At 40.6% G+C, this 23,628-nt stretch overlaps 1 protein-coding gene across 3 annotated transcripts in view; it reads right to left on the bottom strand.

Annotated features, from left to right (window-relative positions):
* The window catches only part of ldb1a (LIM domain binding 1a), a 104,128-nt gene that overhangs the window by 13,018 nt on the left and 67,482 nt on the right, over nucleotides 1–23,628 (bottom strand). For all 3 annotated transcript variants that reach the window (XM_048608855.1, XM_048608856.1, XM_048608857.1), the window contains 5 exons: nucleotides 18,230–18,274; nucleotides 13,833–13,908; nucleotides 11,993–12,095; nucleotides 10,061–10,233; nucleotides 3,310–3,432 (listed from right to left, as the gene is read on the bottom strand). In XM_048608855.1, the coding sequence (XP_048464812.1) occupies nucleotides 3,310–3,432; nucleotides 10,061–10,233; nucleotides 11,993–12,095; nucleotides 13,833–13,908; nucleotides 18,230–18,274 (520 nt within the window). The remainder of the gene's footprint in view (nucleotides 1–3,309; nucleotides 3,433–10,060; nucleotides 10,234–11,992; nucleotides 12,096–13,832; nucleotides 13,909–18,229; nucleotides 18,275–23,628) is intronic.

Below are 23,628 nucleotides of genomic sequence, written 5' to 3'. Positions count from 1 at the left end.
GTGTTTCAGTATTAGTTCTCAAGGGTGGAGTCAACCTTTGCTCTTATAACACTATTCATACACCCATTCACATGCCTTTTAAATGTGTAATTGTACCAGCCTCCACCACCTCCTTTGGCAGCTCATTCCATACATGCACCACCTTCTGCATGAAAAAGTTGTTCCTTAGGTCCCTCTTAAATCTTCCCCCCCACCACCCCACAACCGTCAACTTAAACCCAGGCCCTCTAGTTTTGAACTCCCCTACCCTGTGAAAAAAGACCTTGGCTATTCATTCTATCCATGCTCCACAAGATTTTATAAACTTCTATACGGTCACCCCTCAGCCTTTGACACTCCAAGGAAAATAGCCCCAGCGTTTTCAGCCTCTCCCTACAACTCAACCCTGGCAACATCCTTGTAAATCTTTTCTGAAGCCTTTCAAGTTTCACGATATCCCTCCTATAGCAGGGAAACCGGAATGGAATGGAGTATTCCAAAAGTGGCCTCACCAATGTCCTGTACAGCTGCAATATGACCTCCCAACTCCTACACTCAATGCACTGATCAATAAAGGCAAGTGTACCAAATGCCTTCTTCACCACCCTGCCTGTCTGCGACTCCACTTTCAAGGTTACTTATTTAGCCTGACTAATGTGTCAGTATGGGTGACATACCTTAGGCATCAATGGCCGATCATTTTGAAAAGGACCAATTCATTTGGGTCTGGAGCTGAGACATGTACTTAAGTACATAAGAAATAGGAGTAGCACTAGACCATTCAGCTCCTTGAGGCTGTTCTACTATTCAATAAAATCATAACTGATCTTTGCCCTCAACTCCACTTATTCAGATAATGCAACAGAATAAACTGATGGTGTAATGTTAATTTATGGAAGTTACATCGCAAATTTAAAAGCTAAGAAATTTTACTTGAAATATTAATTTAAGACAATGTTCAAATGTAAACATTTCAAAGACAGTAGCCACAACAATACAGAGAGAAACTACTTAGTTGAGCTTTTCAACTTTCAAACCATTCATTTTTGACAAAAAAAGTTTATTGAGAGCAATGGGAAGTAATTTTATCAAGCTTGTGCTGTTAACTAAAATTCATTCATGAATTTGCACTAGCAAGTTATCATTGCACATAAACAAGATCAATTCACTTTACTGATATTCCTGGTAGGACCAGAAAGAAGGTTCTACTGAAACAGAACAGATTTGAACAGTTAGGAGCCAATTTAGAAAACAGAACCTCAAAGGCAACAATAATCTCAAGATTACTACGAGTGATTGGGAAAACTGACACAGGGTAGATAAAATCAAGGAGCTAAATGCGTGGCTCAAGGACTGGCGTGGGTGGAATGGGTTTCTGTTCACAGGGACTGACAAAGGTACTGGGATAGAAGGAAATCATTCCTGTTGGATGGGCTTCACTTGAAATATGAGGCTGATGAGAAGTTTTTTAATAAATTGGGTGGGAGGTGTGTTCAGGAGATGTGAAACACATGATTACAAAGTTAAATAATATGGCAGCATTGCAGGGGTAATGATATCAAGAGGGTGACATAGGGCCAATATGCAAGCATTAAAAAAAACAGCAAATAGGGTCAAGGGAAGGGAAAAAAAACAGAATTTATGGCTCTTCATTTAAATGCACATAGCATTTAAAACAAACTTTGGAACCTAGCAGTTAATGAGATGCAATAAGTATGATAGTGAGAAACTATCTTAGATCTGAAGATATAGAATCCATATGGGTGCAGGTAAGGGCAACGAAGAGAAGAAAACAAATGTTGGGAGTAATCCATAGGCATCCTGTAGGAGATAATGAGGGCATGTAAAAAAGACATAATATTAATGATGGGTGACTTTAATCCTAATGTTGATCTGGAAAATCAAATTGGCAGAGGCAACCAAAAGGAAGAATTCATTGAGAGTATTCAGCACAGTTTCCTAGAAATATATGTTGTGGATCCATTCAGGGATTAGGCTATTTTGGATCTGTTAATGTGTAATTGGAAAAAGTGGCCATGCATAACATGGCGGAATTTTGCAATCAATATACGGGAGTCAGAATCAAATGTTGGAAACAACTGTGTTAAACCTAAATAAAGGCATTTAAAAAGGAATGAAGCCAGAGTCATCTGAAATGGACCGGGAAAGGGGTTAGCTGAAAAGATAGTTGAGAAACAACGGGACACGTTTAAGAACACAGTTCATGATTCAAAACAAAGATAGATCTCTGAGGAAGTATGATTCTAGGAAGGGATACACCGACCACGGTCAACAAGGTAGTTAAGGATAGTATCAAATTGAATGCAAATACATAAAATGTGGCAAAAATGTTAGTGGTAAACCAGAAGATTGGGAAGGTTTTGAAAAAACAACAAAAGATGACCCAAAATATAACAAAGAGGGAGAAAATTGACTTAGTCGGTAAACAAGCAGGTAATATCAAAATGAACATCAAGCACTTCTTCAAATATACAAAAAACAATTGAGAGGCCAAAGTGAACATGGTCCCCTTAAAGAATAAGGCCGGAAAAATAATACTGGGGATCCAACAAATAGCAAAGGGACTGAATAAATACATTGCATCAGTTGTCATAGTCGCAGACTTTAATAGCATTCCAAAAATACTAAATCATGCAGTAAAATGTGAGGAGGAAACAAATACAATAACAACATTAGAAAAAAAGTAGGGAATCTAAAGGCATTTAAAGCCGATAAGTCCCCTGGACCTAGTGTGTTGCATCATAAGATTTTAAAGGAAATAACTACAAAGATAGTTCACGCAATGGTAGTAATCTTCCAAAAAATCTTAGATTCAAGAAAACATTGCAGACAAAAACTACCACTATAACACCCTTATTCAAAAAGGGAAGGAATCAAAAACAGGTAATTATAGAGTAGTTGGTTTAACATCTGTCACTGGGACCAAAAAAGTGGAATTGAGGATTAACAGATCATCTATAATCTCATTAATGGAAAAGCAGACTTGATGGGCCAAATGGCCTACTCCTGCTCTCACATCTCATGGTCTTCAGAAGAAGCAGTGACTTTTTAAAAACATTACTGCTTCCAAACAATGCTAAGGTCTTTTTCTTAATGAACGTATTTGAACTGACACTAGAGAAAGCAAATCTCTAAAGAAAATTCTCTTGTGGATTTCAGTGCATGGCGAGGTGAGGATTGGAGAGTTGAACAGCAAGTTTCCCACTGTTAAAGTATTCTGAGAAGAAAGACCACAATTCTGAGAAGAAAGACCACAGCTCACAGATCTGAGTGACTTAACGAGTTCAACCTTGGCAAGTGGATACTCACATTCATTGCGAGGATGCTGCGCGGGATCAGCTCACGGTGCTGCCGGATGTTAAAATGCCAGGTCTTAATTCTCATCATATCATCAAACATGAACTCCAGGTATAACCGCCCCTCCACGCACACCTAAAAATACAATCATTGGAGAGACAAATAACAATGGCACATGTGTCTATTCCAACAGGATACTGCACAGCATAGCTGCAGCTTCATTATAAATCATTTCACCGCACCCTTAGTTTTTCTTATTCATGAGACATCACTGGCAAAGCCAACATTTGTCATGAGCTAGAGTTGCTCTTGGTAAGGTATTGATGGGCCTGGAAATAATTTACCTACCTTTTTATAAGGATGTTGCACAACACAAAGAAAGCAAAGGAAGGATCAGAAAAATTCCCCAGACCTCACCTCTGCAAATTCAGCTATGGGATCAGGGTTTGCCTCCAGCATCTCTAGTTTAGGTGGAAATCCAACTTGTTTATTTGATGGAAGTAGAGTTGCCAACTTTAACTGAATGTACTTGTTGAGATTTCATCACAAGTTTTCCGGTTAATCAAAGTGCGATATCTGTGCAATATTTAAAGATGCCCTTGGCCCAGGAGTCAGGATGTGGAATCAGCTGGAAATGAGGAATAGCATGGGAAAGGCGTCACTAACGGAAGTGGTCAGCAGGGCCCCAAACAGTAGCCACAATGTGGGTCAAAGTAGACAAGAAGAAATGTGTTTTTGATAAAAGGACATTAGGAATCATGGGTGAATTTAATCTACATATAATCTGGAAATATCAGATTGGCAATAGCAACCTGGATGCAAAGTTCATAGAATGCTTTCAAGCCAATTTCTTAAAGCAACACATTTTGGAACCAACCAGAGTGCAAGTCACATTAGACTCGGCATTGTTTAATGCCAGAGGATTCATTAAAAACCAAAGACAACCCTAGGTAACAGCAAACACAATATGATTGAAGTTTACATCTGGCTAGCATTTTAAAATTAAATAAGGGTAACTATATGGGCATGAATGCTGAGCAAGCTGAAGTGAACAGGTATACTGGGCTAGGGGACAGACTAATTGAGACGCAGTGGCAGAAAAAGTACATTCCTACCATAAAGAAAAATTCTAAAAGGGAGGATTCATCGTGAACTAAAAAAATTAGGCAAAACACAAAACTTAAGAAAAAAGCAAAGATGAGTCAAACGTCAAATGACTGGTAAGAATATAGAGAACAGCAAAGAATGACTAAACGTTCAATCAAGAGGAGATTGGATATAGGAAGAAACTAGCTAGGAGTGTAAAAATAGATAGCAAGATTTTCTGTAGGGATCTAAAGAGTGACAATAGTAAGTTAAGAATAAATAATAAGGAAATGGCAGATGAAATGAACAAACATTTTGCTTCTGCTTTCTATAGAGAATACTCCTATTCCAGTAATAACTATTAAACAAATTTGGAAGAAAGGGAGTTAGTGAAACTATAATGACAGGGGAAGTGGTACTAAACAAACTTAAAAAGCTGTGGCGTCACAAGTCTCTGAATGCAAATACACCTCATCCTGGGGTCTTAAAAGAGGTTGCTAATAAGGTAGTTAAATTTCCAAAATTCCATAGATTTAGGAAACTGAAGGTTGCACTGGAAAAATAGCAAATATAATCACTCTAATCAAGAAAGGAGGAAGACAGAAGATAGAAAACTGAAAACTATAGTTCAGTTAGCTTGATGTCCATAATGGGTAGGTGTCAGACAAGATTTTTAAAGAGATTACAGCTGTGCATTTACAGAAAGGTTAGCATGGTTTTTTCAAAGGGAAATCATCGTTAGACAACTTATTGGAACCGACGAGGGAGCAAGCTATCCTAGATCTGGTCCTGTGTAATGAGACAGGAATAATTATGACCTCATAGTTAGGGATCCTCTTGGAAGGAGTGATCACAGTATGGTTGAATTTAGAATACAGATGGAGAGTCTGAAGATAAAATCCAATACCAGGGTCCTGTGCTTGAACAAGGGGAACTACAATAGAATGAGGGAGGACTTGGCTAAAGTAGACTGGAAAAAAGACTTTATGGTGGGACAGTTGACGAGTAGTGGAGGACTTTCAAAGCAATTTTTCAAAGTGTTCAGCAAAAGTATATTCCAGTGAAAAGGAAGGACTGTAAGATTGGGGGTAATCTGCCATGGGTGTCTAAAGAAATAAGGGAGGCTATCAAATTGAAAGAGAAGGCATACAAAGTGGCCAAAAACAGCATGAAACCAGAAGATTGGGAAAACTTTAAAGGTCAACAGAAAGCCACAAAAAGAGCTATAAAGAAAAGTAAGATAGAACATGAGAAAAAACTAGCACAGAATATAAAGACAGATAGCAAAAGTTTCTATAAATATATAAAACGAAAAAGAGTGGCTAAAGTAAACGTTGGCCCTTTAGAGGATGAGAAGGGGAGTTTAGTTATGGGATATGATGAAATGGCTGAGGCATTGAACAGGTATTTTGTATCGGTCTTCACAGTGGAGGACACTAATAACATGCCAGTAATTGACAAAGAGACAAAGGTAGGTGAGGACCTGGAAACAATCATTATTACGGAAGAGGTTGTGTTGGGCAAGCTAATGGAGCTAAGGATTGATAAGTCTCCTGGCCCTGATGGAATGCATCCCAGGGTACTAAAAGAGATGGCGGGAGAAATAGCAGGTGCACTGGCGGTAATTTTCCAAAATTCGTTGGACTCGGGGGCAGTCCCAGCAGATTGGAAAACAGCAAATGTGATGCCACTGTTTAAAAAGGTAAGTAGACAAAAGATGGGGAATTATAGACCGGTTAGCTTAACCTCTGTAGTGGGGAAGATGCTTGAGTCTATCATCAAGGAAGAAATAGCAAGGCATCTTGATTGAAATTATCCCGTTGGGCAGACGCAGCATGGGTTCAGGAAGGGCAGGTCATGCTTGACAAATCTTTTGGAATTCTATGAAGACATTACGAGCAAGGTGGACAATGGGGACCCAGTGGATGTGGTGTACCTAGATTTCCAAAAGGCCTTCGACAAGGTGCCGCACAAGAGGCTACTGCATAAGATAAGAATGCATGGCGTTAAGGGTAAAGTATTAGCATGGATAAAGGATTGGTTGACTAACAGGAAGCAAAGAGTGGGGATAAATGAGTGCTATTCTAGCTGGCAGTCAGTGACTAGTGGTGTGCCTCAGGGATCGGTGTTGGGACTGCAATTATTTATAATTTATATAGATGATTTGGAGTTGGGGACCACGTGTAGGCTGTCAAAGTTTGCAGATGATACTAAGATGAGTCGCAGAACAAAGTGTGCAGAGGACTGTGAAACTTTGCAGAGGAACATAGATACATTGAGTGAGTGGGCAAAGGTCTGGCAGATGGAATACAATGTAAATAAATGTGAAGTCATACATTTTGGTAGGAGTAATAGTAACAAGGATTATTACTTGAATGGTAAAAAGTTGCAGCATGCTGCTATGCAGAGGGACCTGGGTGTCCTTGTGCATGAATCACAGAAGGTAGGTCTGCAGGTACAACAAGTAATTAGGAAGGCAAATGGAATTTTGTCCTTCATTGCTAAAGGGATTGAGATTAAAAGCAGAGAGGTTATGTTGCAGCTGTACAAGGTGCTGGTGAGGCCACACCTGGAGTACTGTGTACAGTTTTGGTCTCCTTACTTGAGAAAGGATGTACTGGCACTGGAGGGGGTGCAAAGGAGGTTCACTAGGTTGATTCCGGAGTTGAGGGGGTTGGTTTATGAGGAGAGACTGAGTAGATTGGGATTATATTCATTGGAATTCAGAAGATTGAGGGGGGATCTTATAGAAACATGTAAAATTATGAAGGGAATAAATAAGATAGAAGTAGAGAGGATGTTTCCACTGGCAGGTGAAGCTAGGACAAGAGGGCATAGCCTCAAGATTAGAGGGAGCAGATTTAGGACTGAATTGAGAAGGAACTTCTTCACCCAGAGGGTTGTTAATCTATGGAATTCCTTGCCCAGTGAAGTAGTTGACGCTACTTCAGTAAATGTTTTTAAAGATAAGGTAGATTTTTTTTGAACAATAAAGGAATTAAGGGATACGGTGAGAACGCGGGTAAGTGGATCTGAGTCCACGAAAAGATCAGCCATGATCTTATTGAATGGCGGAGCAGGCTCGAAGGGCCAGACGGCCTACTCCTGCTCCTAGTTCTTATGTTCTTATTGGAGCGCTTTGAAGGAGTATATGAGTATCTACTTGCCAAGATGCTGTGGCTAAAGGGAAGCTTGTAGCTGTACTATACTTGATTGCCAGAAAGCATTTGATAAGATGCTACATCAAAGGTTATTGTCAAAAGCAAATGCTAATAGTTAGGGGGTAACATATTAGCACGCACAGAAGGTTGACGGGCTGTCAGAAAACAGAGGAAATGCATAAATGAGTCTTTGATGGCAGACGAGATGTGATGAGAGCTCTATGATGGAGCTTCAACTTCTTACAATTTACATCAATGACTTAGATGAGGTAGCAAAAGCACACATAATGGCTAAATTTGCAGATCACACCAAGCTAGGTAGGAAGGTATATTGTGAAGGAGACATATGGAAGTTGCAGACAGATATAGAAAGGTGGAGTGAGTGGGCAAAAATCTAGCAGATGGTGTATAATGTGGGAAAAAATGAAGTTGTTCACTTTAGCAGGAAGAATAAAAAAATGCAGAGTATTACTTAAAAGAGAATGTCTGCAGAATTCCATTGCGCAAAGGGATTTAGATATTCTGTTGTATTAGTCATGAAGTTTTAGTGCACAGGTACAGTACATAATCAAGAAGGCCAGTAGGATGCTATCCTTTATTATGAGAGGAACTGAAAGGATGTTATGCTTCAGTGAAACAGGATTTTGGTGAAACCACATCTTGAATACTGTGTATAGTTTTGGTCCCCTGGACAATACATCCTCGCACCCCGCTTCCTGTAAAGAGTCCATCCCACTCTCAGTTCTTCCGTCTCCGTCACGTATGTTCAGATGAGGCCAATTTCAACAAGGGAGCCTCCGAAATGTCCATCTTCTTCCTCACCCGATGATTTCCCAGCACCATTGTCGACGGGGCCCTCAACTGGGTCCAACCCATCTCCCGTACTTCCGCCCTCACCCCTTCTCTTCCCTCCCGCAATAGCGATAGGGTACCCCTTGTCCTTACCTACCATCCCACCAGCGTCCATATCCAGAAGATCATCAGACACCATTTCCACCATCTGCAGTGAGATGCCACCACCAGACACATACTCCCCTCCCCTCCCTGTCCGCTTTCCGCAGGGAACATTCCCTCTGGGACACCCTGGTCCACGCTTCCTTCACCCTTCCACAGTCCCACAGCACCTTCCCTTGCAGCTGGTGAAGGTGCAACACCTGCCCACTTACCTCCTCCCTCTCCACGATCCAAGGGCCCAAATATACCTTCCAGGTGAAGCAACACCTCACCTGCACGTCCTAGAATCTAGTCTGCTGCGTCCACTGCTCACAGTGCGGTCTCCTCTACATTGGGGAAACGAAGCATAGACTGGGTGACCACTTCGTAGAACATCTACATTCTGCTCACAAAAAAAGACCCTGAACTACCCGTTGCCTGCTACAATAACGCAGCACCCTGTTCCCCGGCCAACATCTCTGTCTCTGGCTTGTTGCAGTGTTCCAGCGAAGCTCAGTACAAGCTAAAAGAACAACACCTCATTTTCAGCTTGGGGAGCCTGCAGCCCTCCAGACTCAATATCGAGTTCAATAATTTTAAAGCCTAAACTCTCCCATGTCCTAGCCCCCTACCCCACACACCAGGCCTTGTTATCACATAGCCTGCCATTACACACTACCTATTGTCAGTCACTACCAGTCCCCATTAACAACTATTCACCCTCCTAGCCAGATTGTTATCAACTCCTTTGTCTATCCAACTGCTCTTCTCTCTCTCGGGTTCTATCCTATCATTTACTGCATATAAACCAACGTTTTCCCAGCCACCATCAGTTCTGAGGAAGGGTCATCGGACCACAGAGCTGGATAAATTGATGTTAAACTGAAGGGCTATTGGGAGTAGGTGGGAATATGAAATTCAAAACACAAACAGATCAGCCATTATCTTATTGAATGGTAGGCCAGGTTCAAGGGGTTGAATGGTCTTCCTTTGCTCCTGTTTTGAATATATGTTCATATGGATGTATGCCTCCAACTTCCCTCCTCCCCACTGAGCAAGCAAAGTATTTTTGTTGGAGATGGGGAAAAGTGTTCGACGAGATGTTTGTTGCAATGTTGCTATGATTTTCTGGGTTGCTTGCAACAGTGTCCAGGGCACAACTTTCTATTGTGAGGGACTCCATGGAATACTGGAGGGATAGCAAGCTTAACTGCAGGAATCTAAACACTGAATTATAACAGCATCACTGCAGTTCTTAATGCAGATGAATGAACAGCACAGAATAGATCTAAGTTAGCATTACTCTTCACAAAGTCACAAATATAAGGATTATATACCCAAAATAGGGAATAGTGTTCATGCCACCAGTGCAGGAGTTCCCCTGAGCTGCTGCAACGTCAAATAATTCAGCCTGCCTCATTTCACAAGGCGAAATCCCTGTCTAGAGATACAGGAGAGACACAAACTCGTCCCCACCGGACAAAAATAGCAAATTAGGACTCAGCTCCTCCCACCTTCGTATCACAGAGCTCAAATGTATGGGTCCTTGGGCTACAAGGTTTGTTTTCTGAGTCAGGCCATACCTTAGTGAACATGGGCTTCCCGTGTTGTGTCACCATTGTACACTGGTCACAGTCCAATGATACAAAATTATTATGGAATGATTCCTTTGGATGTTTGAGGACGTAGTACAGGTCAGTTGCTCCTCCCTCGAAGATACTGCGGAAATAGCGTGGGATCAAAGTCCGGCCAATTGCTGTGAGAAAATTGGAAGAAATAGAAATTAACATTTGATATGTAGGTAGCTATCTTCCTCTGCTGCCAGCCTTCCTTCAGCGCTTTACCCATTCACCATAACAGAATCTGTCAAACAAGAGGTTTTTTGTTTTAATTCATTCATACGACATGGGTGTCACTGGCTAGCCAGCATTTATTGCCCGTACCTAGTTGCCCTTCAGTAGGTAGTGGCGAGCTGCCCCCTTGAATAACTTTAGTCTGTGGGTTGACCCACAATATTGCTAGGGAGGGAATTCCTGGATTTTGACTGTGAAGGAAAGGCAATATATTTCCAAGTCTGGATGTAACTGACTTGGAGGGGAACTTGCAGGTCGTGCTTTGCTGCCCTTTTCCTTCGAGTTGGAAGTGGTCATGGGTTTGGAAGGTGCTGTCTAAGGATTTTTGGTGAATTTCTGCAGTGCATCTTGTAGAAAGTACACACTGCTATTACTGAATGTTGACGGTGGAAGGTGTGTATGTTTATGGCTGTGGTGCCAAGCAAATGGGCTGCTTTGTCCTGGATAGTGTGAAGCTTCTTGAGTGTTGTTAGGACTGCACTCATTCAGACAACTGGGGAGTATTCCATCACACTCCTGACTTGTGCGTTGTAGATGATAGACAGGCTTTGGGGAGTCAGGAGGTGAGTTACTCGCCACAGTATTCCTAGCCTCTGACCTCCTCTTGTAGCCACTGTGTTTACGTGGTGAGTCCAGTTGAGTTTCTGGTAACCCCAATGATAACCCCAAAGATGTTGACAGTGGGGTCTCAGTAATGGTAATACCTTTGAATATTAAGGGACAGTGGTTAAATTGTCTCATTGAATGTTAAGGGGAGGTGGTTAGATTGTCTCTTACTGTTGATGGTCATTGCCTAGTATTTGTGTGGCATGAATATTACTTGCCAATTGTCATCCCAAGCCTGGATATTGTCCAAATCTGGTTGCATTTGAACAGTATCTGAGGAGTCAGGAATGGTGCTGACATTGCCCAGTCATCGGCAAACACCCCCACTTCTGACTTTATGATGGAGGTTGCATTTCCACAGAGCCATTCATGTACTTTGCAGGACTTCACAAACAGGCAAGTTAATTTCTGAAGTACAGCTGTTGCTGTGATGTGAGAAATTAGCAGCCAATTTGTCCACAGCCAGTTCTCTCAGACAACAATGAGATCAATGACCACATAAGCTATTTTCCTGTCATGCTGGTTGAGGGATAAATACTGGCCAGGTCACCAGGGATATTTCCCCTGTACTTCTATGAAACAGTTTCATGTCATCTTACAACATCTATCCAAGAGCCAGACAGGACCACAGTTAAATGACTCATCCAACAGACAGCATGTCTAACACTGCAGTACTCCCCCAAAATTTGCATGTTCCTGCAGAGTTATGGGATGGTGATCAGCGGCAGAAAAACATTGGTGGAGTGGATTTATTTTCATATCCAAGGCAAATCATTGAATTCAGTGGAAATCAGGAACGGAATCTAATAGTGTCCTGATCGGAGAAGATGCCTCCATCTCTTAAGTCATCAGAAATTTGCAAATATTTCAATTTTTTAATTTGATACTGGAAGAATTTGCTCTCAAGACAGAATCCAGCTAGACCAGTGTGAAACTTTGTATCCAATGATGATGTAGGAGCTCACTATTGGTGTCATCAAAAGTGCAGAGCATGGCATCAGGAAGGGGAGGGAAAGAACATTTTAAGGAAATAAACCAAGGAACTACTTCACTTACTGTATCGCTTTGGCCCATCTTCCAAACAGAAGGTGATGGTTAACATGGCATCATCTTCAAAAAACTCCGTGGTAAAGGCATCCCACCAGAGATTGTCACATTCCTGAAGAAAGCATTATTCAGTTAGACTAGAATGTAAGAAAGGAGACACAGAAAGATACAGTATGAAAATGAAGAACAAAATGAATGAGAGGTAACCAAAGGAAAGAATAAGAAACAACAAATAAGAAAGGAACAAAGTAAGTATGAGAATAAGGAGAAAGAATGAGTGAGCGAAAGATGAGAGAAAACAAGAGGAATGTTGAGAGGCAGAAAGAGAGGAGAAGATCGATAAAGATGGTACAAGAGAGACAGAGAGGGGACAAAGAGTGAGACGGAGGGAGGATAAGAAATATTGTGTGAAAGACAGCATGAAACAATGAGATGAATTAGGTGAAAGATTGATTGAGTAAGAGAGGCAGATGCATCATCTCATCCCAAGTTACTGAAAGTCATAGCCAGAATGCACTGATGTTAAGAACCGTCACTATTGCCCTAGTTTCTCTGCAAGTTGACTGATATAGCTCATTGAAACATAAAAATTTCTAAAAATGACTAATAGAGTTGCTGTTGGATGAATGTTATCCCTGACTTGGGAGTCCTAAAGTGGGCTGGGGGTGGGATGGAGTAGTTCAAAATGAAAGTTGATCACTTAAAATAAATAGAAGTGTCTTCACTCCTTCATAATTGTAGTGGTTGAACAGGAGATTCAGAGAGTCTCCTGACTTCAGTGACTGACTCCGAGCTGGCTGGTCACAACCAGTGTACTGTCCATGTAAATAAAGGGTGACTTGGTGATGGGATACCAGCCTCTGTGCGGTTATTTCAATGATATTACGAAATAGTGTGTAAGCTAAAAGGCTGGAATAGCCTGCTCCTGCTTCTTGTATTCTTATATCATTTTCATGCTAGCGCTATTCTTCAATCTCTGATTTTCAAACCCAGTGTCACCTGCTGAGCTCTGATCTTGGACAATATTTTTCTAGCTGGGATTCAGCCCATTTCCTTCCCCTTCATGAAAATGTTTTCCAAATGCCTTCTTCAACAAACACTCACCAAAGTGAAACCTAACAGTCAGGAATTTGCATCAGTCAGTTGTCAGGATGCAGAATATACTTGAACAGCTTCTTATAAATTCACCACAAGCTTGCATTACTATTGAAATATTTCATACTGAGAAGTTCCAAGTTGATCTCATCAGTCACATGGTTTAAGGAAAGACAAATAAACACACAAGAAGAAATTTGCAAAAGGACATGCTAAAAAGGTCAGACACACAGTAGGTGTGTGGGAGGCTTATGTGGTTCATAAGCATGAGCATCAATAGGCCTGTTTCAGTGCTGCAAATACTCTAAATTCTAGATGAGGGGCAGTGAAAAGAGTAGCCCCAGCTCAATTCCAAGTAAAAGCAAAGTTAATTACTCTCAGCAGAGCAAGGCTGAATGATATTGTTAAACAGAGCATCATGGATTAGAAGCTAGGAGAAAAGTCAAGAGAGGACATTACATTCCTGATTCCTGTGGCCCAGCAATAGATACCACTGGCATACAGGGATTTTTACTCTATACATAACCTCGTGCTGGAGTGTTTGACAGGGACAGTTCAGAAGAGCTTTAACTCTATCAACCCTGGTGTACTTGTCCTGGGAGTGCTCTATGGTACAATGTAGAGCGAAGTTTACCCTGTATCTAACCTCGTCTTTACTTACCCTGGAAGTGTTCAATATTGACACCAAGTATCAGATATGGAAAGTGTAACTTTCTACCACACAAAAATTCCTTCCATTAATAAGCAGAATTACCTCTGCCCAGTTCTGCAAACGTTTGTTGAGCTCGAATATCCTGTAGTCAGTTTGATTCATGTAAGGTGTGTGTCTCCTGTTAAAAGAAAAGAACAATTGTTGAACAAAGCACTTCATTCATAATAAATTAGCTTTTCTTCCATGTGTGATTATGTCTTAAACTCAGGGGGACGTGTGCTCAGATCGAAGACCAAATATCGCAGACATTCTTAAAGAATGTTCAGTTTTATTTGGCTTCCCATATGTTTCTCTGTCCTTTCCTTTTTTAAATTCATTATTTGGATGGGAACATCACTGGCGAGGCTAGCATTTATTACCCATCCCTAACTGCCCTCAAGAAGATGGTATTGAAGTGCTTTCTTGCAGTCCACCCCAGTGCCTTTCTCTGTAGCTGCTTGATTCAACTCAGTAGCTTGAATGTCTGTTTCAAAGGGCAGTTAATAGTTAAAACTGCTGTCAAATAAGAGTTATCAGACCAGGAAGGGACAGCAGATTTCCTCCGTTGAAGAACATTAGTGAACCAGATTAGTATTTACAACAATCTGGTTATTAATGCTCATTAATAATGAGTAGATTTTTATTCCAGATTATATAATTACACTTAAATTCTTTCACCTCCCCCCTCTAACAGGGCAAGGTGGCCATGCGCAGCTGAGGTTCCAAAGTGTTTTTGCCTCCGAGAATAACAAAATAATCCACTAATGTCAACAGGGCGTATGGCAACAAATGAATTACAGAACCATTGGTCTTTATCTACTTGGTCCAGTTTCCATTAACCAAATATCTCATGTTGTTCTGATCCCAGATGATGGCAACGCCTATCAAGTCAGTTCCCAGAACAAAACCTGGCTTGATAGATTGTATAAATAATTTTTACATTTAAATAGCATGGTGGTTTCTCATAAAATATATATACCTCTGGCTGCAAATATGGAAAACAGGTCTCAATGCAAACAAAGTTTCAATCTGTTTCCCAACAGCATCCTTTACAGAGCTAAATTCCAGAGAAACATCGATCCTATCTCAGCTTGTTCAATCTTTACTTAACTGACCCTTTTCTATTTCTTTCCACCGAACTGCTGAGGCCTTTACTCTTATGATGTGGAGATGCCGGTGCTGGATTGGGGTGAACAAAGTCAGAAGTCAGACAATACCAGATGATAGTCCAACAGGTTGCAACTGTGATACCTATCATGTTGTTCCAGCCATTTGGTTTATCTCTAACACCATCTTATTTTTGATTTCTGTAATTATCTCTCTGCCTTAATTAATTAGTTCATAGATCATTGCTTCACTTACTATTCAGCTGTTGATACTTTACTCACACCGTTTGACCCTATTGATCAGCTGCAAAGACTTGTTAATCAGCCTGTCAATACTCTACTCACACTATTTGTTATTATCTGTTGACACCTTAATTACCTGGAATTATATTACTATTATCTCTCCACCCATATATTCTGTGCCCATGTGCTTCCCTCCACTTCAGCTGATGAAGCAGCAGCACTCTGAAAGCTGGTGATTTCAAATAAACCTGTTGGATGATAACTGGTGTTGTGTGACTTCTGACTTTATTCGTATGATTTCTTACCAAGTCCACTGATATAAACTTTTCATAATTCTGACGGTCTAAACTTTCTCACTTCTAACAACTTGAAGATTTCTGGTAGACTAATTAGTAAAGTTAGATCACACAGGATTCAGGGAGAGCTTGCCAATTGTATACAAAATTGGCTTGATAGTAGGAGGGTTGGCGATAGAGGATTATTCTTCCGACTGGACGCTTGTGAACAGCAGTGTTCCACAGGGATCAGTGCTGGGTCCACTGTTGTTTGTCATTTATATAACGATTTGGATGACAATTTTAGGCAGCACAGTTAATAGGCTTGCGGATAACAGTTGGGAAGGCAATGGCCTAGTGGTATTATTGCTGGACTGTTAATCCAGAGAGCCAGATAACGTTCTGGGGACCCAGGTTCAAATCCTGCCACGGCAGATGGTGGAATTTGATTTCAATAAAATATCTGGAATTAAGAATCTAATGATGACCGTGAATCTATTGTCGATTGTCGGAAAAACCCGTCTGGTTTACTAATGTCCTTTAGGAAAGGAAACTGCCATCCTTACCTGGTCTGGCCTATATGTGACTCCAGACCCACAGCAATGTATTTGACTCTTAACTGCCCTCTGGGCATTTGCAGATGGCAACAAATGCTGCCTAGCCAGTGATGCCCTCATCCCATGAATGAATAAAGAAAAAAAAAATCAAGATTGGCGGTATAGTGGACAGTGAAGAAGGTTATCTAAGATTACAAAGAGATCTTGATCAATTGTGTCAATGGGCCAACGAGTGGCAGATGGAGTTTGATTTGGATAAATGTGAGGTGTTGCATTATGACAAGATGAACAAAGACAGGACTTATCCAGTTAACGGTAAAGTTCTGGGGAGTGTTGACAAACAGAGATACCTAGAGGTTCAGGTACATAGTCCTTTGAAAGTTGTGTCACAGGTATACAGGGTGAAAAAGAAAAAGTATCTAGCATGCTTGCCTTCATTGGTCAGACCACTGAATATAGGAGTTGGGACATCATGTTGAGGTTGTACTGGATGTGGTGAGGTCACTTTTGGAGTACTATGTACAGTTCTGGTCACCCTGTTATTGGAATAATATTATTAAATGGGAGCAGGTGCAGTAAGCCAGGATTGGAGGGTTTGAGATATGGCAAGAGGCTGGGGTTTTTTTTCCCTGGAGCGTCAGAGGCTGAGGGATGACCTTATAGAAGTTCATAAAGTCATGAAGGGCATGGATAGGATGAACAGCCAAGGTCTTTTTCCCAGGGTAGGCTAGTCCAAAACTAGACAGCATACATTTAAGATGAGAGGGGTAAAGTTTAAAAGGGACATGAAGGGCAATGTTTTCACACAGATGGTGGTGCATATATGGAACAAGCTGCCAAAGGAAGTGGTGGAGGAAGGTACAACATTTAAAAGGTATCTGGATGGGCACATCAATAGGAAGGGTTCAGAGGGTATGAGTCAAATACTGGCAAATGGGACTGGATCAGTTTAGGATATCTGGTCGGTGCAGACGAATTGAACCAAAAAGTCTGCTTCCATGCAGTATAACTCTAAGACTCTATGACAGACTTGATAGATATGTTTTGCTACATAACGGAATCTGCCAGGGTATATATTTCCTGATCATCACCATTGCTGGAAACTATACATTGTGGGAATGAGAGTTCATGTGCGTCTCACTTTTGTTTTTAATTCATTCATGGAATATGGGCATTGCTGGCCAGACTAGCATTCATTAACCATCCTTAATTACCCAGAAGGCAACTGAGTATCAACCCATTGCAGTGGGTCTGGAGTCACATGTAGGCCAGACCAGATTAGCAGTTTCCTTCCCTAAATGACATTGGTGATCCAGATGGGTCTTTACAACAATTGACAACAGTTTTGCAGCCAACATTAGAGACTTTATTCCAGATTTTTATTGAATTCAAATTCCACTATTTATCATGGCAGGGTCTCTAGGATAGTACCCAAGTGTCTGGATGAATAACACTAGGCTATCACCTGCCCTTGCTGTTTATGGAGTTAGTATACGATGAATTCAAACAGCTTTCAGTTCTACTGAACTGATATACTTTTAACAGAAATGAAGGAATGGCAATATCACTCATCCATGTCTGCAGGTCCTGGATAGGTCACTTGGTCACTTTATTGTCGGAAAGTAATTGAAAATCTTAAGTTGTCCACATAATCATGATAACACCATCATTGGGAGAGAATGATATGAAATCATGTGTGCCTTCTTGACTCCACGTTATCTAAGCCAGAAGAATTGTTTATCCTTGATGTATTGTAGTTTAGTGTTAACATGCATGAAATATAGAGATTAAAGGTAAAATTGGTTCAAGCATTTAAGTAAACCACTGTTTGCTAAAATCATATTGAAATTGTAGAGCATGGTATGTGACATAGTGCATCATGAACTCAATGGTAAGGAATTATATAACTGTATGGAATCATATTAAATGGTTTGTCTGAGTACTATTAAAAAATGAACATGAACTAATTAAATATAAAGATCTAATACTGCCATTGTTACTTTAAACAAGGATTTCTTACAATGAATGAAATATAAACAGGACAGCTGTCTAACTCCAAAGTAAGCATTGTGTGAAGAAAGGATTATGGCTCTGTCTGCAATGATCTCGGTAGTTAAATAGTTTCTGATACACATAGTTCTTGGGTCAGTGCTGTGACAATGGGAAGTCAAGCATATTGATAGATTTTGATTCAAGTATGGAGACTCTGAGCTCTGTATGTGCCAATACAAGATCCATCCAACTGATGGTCAAACTATTATTACAATTTTGCCACTTACCCAATACCAGGCTCCAGGTACGTCGGAGGATACATTGGTGTCGGACTGTTAAGAGGAAGAGGAAGAGAAAGGAAATAGGATAGTTTAAAGTACAGCTGGATCCACTTTTCATCCTCAACAATATAACAGCCCCCTACTCCCATACCACAGCAACTTGTCAAAGTTTCTTCAGACAAAGTTTTCAAAAACCTGTGACCTCAACCATTGAGAAGGACAAGGGCAGTAGACATACAAGGACACTGTTGGCTTCTCAAAAGTAATGTAGGGATTGGTGATAAATAATGGCCGAGCCAGTGAAGCCCACATCCTGCAAATCAATAAAGAACAGGAACTTTTATTGCTCAAGAATATCAAAGTCCCAGAATTTCTCTAATTGGAAAACTTTACTCAGACATTGCAGCATTGGTTCAAGACAGCATTGCATGGGGAATTTCATTTGCAGAGTTTCTCATCTCAGTACAACTTCCATGACAAGGCTAAATTACAGCGAATGTGTTGTGCATTGAGACAGAATGTTTCAGTTTCAGTTCCATTTTCCTGGAAGAGATGGTGTTTTCTACAACATTGCTTGCTTTTGAATGCTCTCCAAAATATTAGTTATTTCACACAGCACACTGGAGAAGCATCAGACAATCACATTTTTGTTGAAGGTGCCACTTCTGGTTGAGTGCTTTGTGGTACCCATAATGACCGAACATACAATAGCACTACCAACTGGCTTTTTTTTTTTTTAAAATGATATTACCATTCAAACAGAACAGAATCAAGAGAAACTTACTGCACAGAGGAGGCCATTTGGCCCATCATGCCTTCTGTTTGGAGGAGCAGTTGTGCTCAAGTCCCACAACCCCCTTTTGTCGTTGCCTCTATTAAATTATTTATGGAATCAGTTTTCACCATCTTGTCAGCAAAAACATTCCAGAGGTTGTCAATTCTCTGAATGCAAATAATTTTGCCTCATCTTCCCACTAAGACTTTTTACAAATGGGTTTAAATGTATCATCTCTAGTTAATGGCCCACTCACCCAGACAGAACCTGTCTCTATTCTATTAAGCCCTCTCAGAGGAACGTTCAGTCCCTAGAGTCTTCTCCGCCATTCCAGAACATGGCTGATTATTTACGAACTAAAACTTATTATAAGTAATCAAGGGGCAAAAGGAAAGGAAATAAATGAAATAACTATCACCAGAGAAACAGTGCTGCATAAACTAATGGAGCTGAAGATCGATAACTGGACCTGATGGGATGCACCCAAGAATATTAAAGGGAGTAGCTACAGAGGTAGTGGATGCACTGGTAGTAATCTACCAAGAATCCATAGATTCTGGATAAGTGCCTGAAGATTGGAAAGCTGCCAATGTAACACTTTCATTTAAAAAGGGAAGGAGACCAAAAACAAGCAACTACAGGATTGGCTCTCTAATAGAAAAGTCATAGAATGCAGAAAAAACCCTTCAAGTCTACACTGTCATAACTACCACAAAAGGCGTACTAATCACAATTTCCTGCACTTGTCCCATACCCTTAAATGTTATGACATTTCAACTGCTCATCCAAATATTTCTTATAAAGGTTGTAAAGTTTCTGGCCTCAACTATCTTCCCAGGCAGTGCATTCCAGATTCCCACCACCCCCTGACTGGAAATGTTTTTCTCAAATCACCTTTGAATCTCCTGCCCCTAATCCTAAAACTATGCCTCCTTGTGACTGACCCCTCAATCTTATACACCTCAATCATGTTGCCCCCCCACCCCATCAGTCTTCGCTGCTCTAAAGAAAACAATTCAAGCCTATCTAATCTCTCCTTATAGCTCAATTGCTCCATCCAAGACAACAGTCTCCTCTGTACCCCTCAGGTGCTATCAGATCCTTCCTGTAGTAAGAACTGCACACTGTAGCCCAGCTGTAGCTGAACCAACGCTTTTATAACGCTAACATTACCTCCTTGCTCTTGTACTTTATGCCATGACTGATGAAAGTAAGTGTCCCATATGCCTTCTTAATATTCTATTCACATGCTCTGCTGTCTTCAAGGGTCTGTAATTACCCAAGTTCCCTCTTTTCCTCTTAGCTACCCAGTGTCCTGCCATTTATTAAATACTCCCTCATCTGGTTGTTTCTTCCAAAGTGTATCACCTTGCAGTTATCAGGGTTAAATGCCATCTGCCACTGCTCTGCCCATCTGACAAACCCATCTATTTTCTTCACTATTAACCACCCTACCAACCCTGGTGTCATCTGCAAACTTGCTTATGTTCCCCCCAAATTTTCATCTATATCATTACGTATATAACAAACAATAAGGGTCCCATACTGATCCTTGTGGTACACCGCTGGACACTGGCAGAGAAATGGCATAAGATGGCATCTTCAGGATGGTAACCTGTAACTAGTGGAGTGCCACAGGGATCAGTGGTGGGGCCACAATTATTTACAATGTAAATTAATGACTCAGATGAAGAAAGTGAATGTGTTATAGCTATGTTTATGGATGACACAAGAATAGGTGGGAAGGTAAATAATAAGGATCGCACAAAGAGTCTACAGAAGGATATAGACAGGTTAAATGAGTAGGTAAAACACAGCAGGTGGAATATATTGTAGGTAAATGTTAGTATATGTTCTTTGGCAGGAAGAATAGAGGAGCTGAATATCAGCTAAATGGAAAAAGACTGCAGAAAGCTGTAGCACAGAGAGATTTCTGTGCATTAATGACAAAAGTTAGCATCCAAGTTCAACAGATAATAACAAAAAGAAATGGAACAGTGGCCTTTATTTCAAAGGGATGGTGTATAAAAATAGGGAAGTCTTGCTGAAAGTGTACAAGGCTTGGACCAGTTGGACCACACCTGAAATACTGCAAACAGTTTTGATCCCCTATCTAAGGAATATTAGCATTGGAGCCAGTCTAGACGAAGTTCACTAAGTTAATTCCAAGTATACAGGGATTTCCTTATGAAAGGAGGTTGAGTAGATTGAGCTTGGGCTCACTGGATTTTAGAAGAATGATCGGAGCCCTTATTTAAATAAATAAGATTTTTGCAGGGTTTGACAGGTTAGATGCAGAAAGGTTATTTCCCCTTGAGAGAGTCTAGGACCAGAGGACAAAATCTAAGATAAGAAATCACCCATTTAAGACAGAGGTGGAGACGTTTTACTCTCACAGTGTATTAAATCTGTGGTGTCCTTTTCACAGTGGGCTTTCAATTATATTCAAGGCAGAAATGAACAGTTCTTTAATCAGGAAAGGAATCAAGGGTTTTGGGGATAAGGCAGAAAAGTAGATTCAAGGATTATCAGATCATCCATAAATATCTTGAATGGCTAAGCAGACTCAACAGGCTGAATGGCCAATTTGTGCTCATACATCTTACGGTCACATAGGTATAGATAAAGTAAGTGACTTTGAGTGAACATCCAGCAATCCCAGATGGGAGCAGGGAAGATCCATAAGGTGGTTAAGAATTCATTTTTAATCTTTACGTTATTAGTCAAGGCAGAGAATATAAGAGCAGAGAGGTAATGTCAGAGCTATATAATACACTAGTTAAACCATAACTTGGATATTGCATGAAGTTTTGGTCACCTTAAAATGATGATGCAAAAGAGATGCAATTGCACTCAAGGTTATTAGAGAGGAGATTTACGATGATATTGCAAGGGCTGGAATTTTTTTAAATTAATTCACAAGATGAGGGCATCACTGGCTAGGCAGCATTTATTGCCTATCCCTAATTGCCCAGAGGGTAGTTAAGAGTCAACCAGTTGCTGTGGGTCTGGAGTCACATGTAGGCCAGAACAGGTGAGGATGGCAGTTTCTTTCCTTAAATGACATTAGTGAACCAGATGGGTTTTTCCAACTATGGACAATGAATTCACGGTCATCATTAGATTCTGAATTCCTGATATTTATTGAATTCAAATTCCACCAACTACCATGGTGGGATTCGAACCCGGGTCCACAAAACGTTATCTGGGTCTCTGGATTAACAGTCTAGCAATAATACCATTAGGCCATTGCCTCCCCTATTGCAGCTATATGCAATGGATAGACTGGGATTGTTACCCTTCCAACAGGCAGACTACATACTGAAGAGAGAGCTAACTGAAATGTACACAGCTGTGAATGACCTGGACAGATTCGACGGTAAGGGCCTACTTCTCTTAGCAGAAAAGTCAGTGCCTGGGGGCCATACACTTACAGCAATTGGTAGAATGATTAGAAGGGAGACAAAGAGACGTTTCTTCACCAAGACACTCGCCAAGGTCTGGAACTTGCTGCCCAAAAGTGTAGTGAAAGCAGAAACCCTCAACTCACATAAAAGTTGTCTGAATATTCATTTTAACCCATGATCTCCAGGGCTATGGACCAAAGGCTGGAAAACAGGAGAAGGTTGGGCGGTTTATTCTTTGACTGGCACAGCCACGATGGGCAACGTGACCTCCTTCTCTGCTGTAAATTCTCTAAACGTTCTAAATATACAAACAGGAGTAATGTGCAGGGGTGGGGTGCGGGGTCATTGGGAGCTGGCGGTAGTGTGTGAATTTTGATTTGATTTGATTTATTCTTGTCACATATACCAAGACACAGTGAAAGGAATTGCTCTTTAGGGTGGCCAGCATGGATACAATGGGCTGAATTGCACTCTCCTGTACTATAATGATTCAATAATTTATATATTGCCTTCAGTGTGGACCCCGGAATTGTCCATCATTCTCCAGCTGAGACCTAACTTCTGATCTATAAAATTTTAGTATGATCTCTTTGATTTTGTATTCTATTCCTCCAATTATAAACCCAAGCGACTTAAATGCTTATCAACCACCTTATCAACTTGCCCTGCCACCTTTAAGGATTTGGCAAAATGGTCACCAAAGACAGTGTCTCTTTTATTCTTTTCAAAATTATGCTATTCAGAATGTATGAGCTTTTCAAAATAGTCCCCAAAAGTATGTCACTCTCTACTTCTCCACTCTGAACTCTAACTGCAATTCATGTGCTCATTTCATCATCTTACCTTGTGTTATCCTAAAGCTGCTAACTAATCTCATTGCTATCGACTATTTCATCAAGTTTAATATTATTTGCAAACTGAGCTTAGGAAGTTTTATTAAAAAAATTGCAAAGTTGCTAACCCTTAGCTTAGCAACAGGAGGTACCCACTGCAAACCACATTGCACTCTGGAAAATAACCACACATCTGTTTCCTGGCCCTGAACCAATTTCGTATTATACAACCACTTCCCTTAATTCCATGGACTGCCATCTTCTCAATACGTATCCAATATGATACCCTGTTGAGTGTTTTTCAGAAGTCCATTTATTCATCTACTGTACTAAATTGATCAATCTTAAGAACCAAGAACATACCTATTGGGATAACAAGGTGTAGAGCTG

The sequence above is a fragment of the Rhincodon typus genome, chromosome 20 (genome assembly GCF_021869965.1).
Source record: "Rhincodon typus isolate 14 chromosome 20, sRhiTyp1.1, whole genome shotgun sequence".
Classification (NCBI taxonomy): Eukaryota; Metazoa; Chordata; class Chondrichthyes; order Orectolobiformes; family Rhincodontidae; genus Rhincodon; species Rhincodon typus.
Note: the sequence above shows the minus strand (reverse complement) of the source record. Positions and strands in the feature narration are given on the sequence as shown.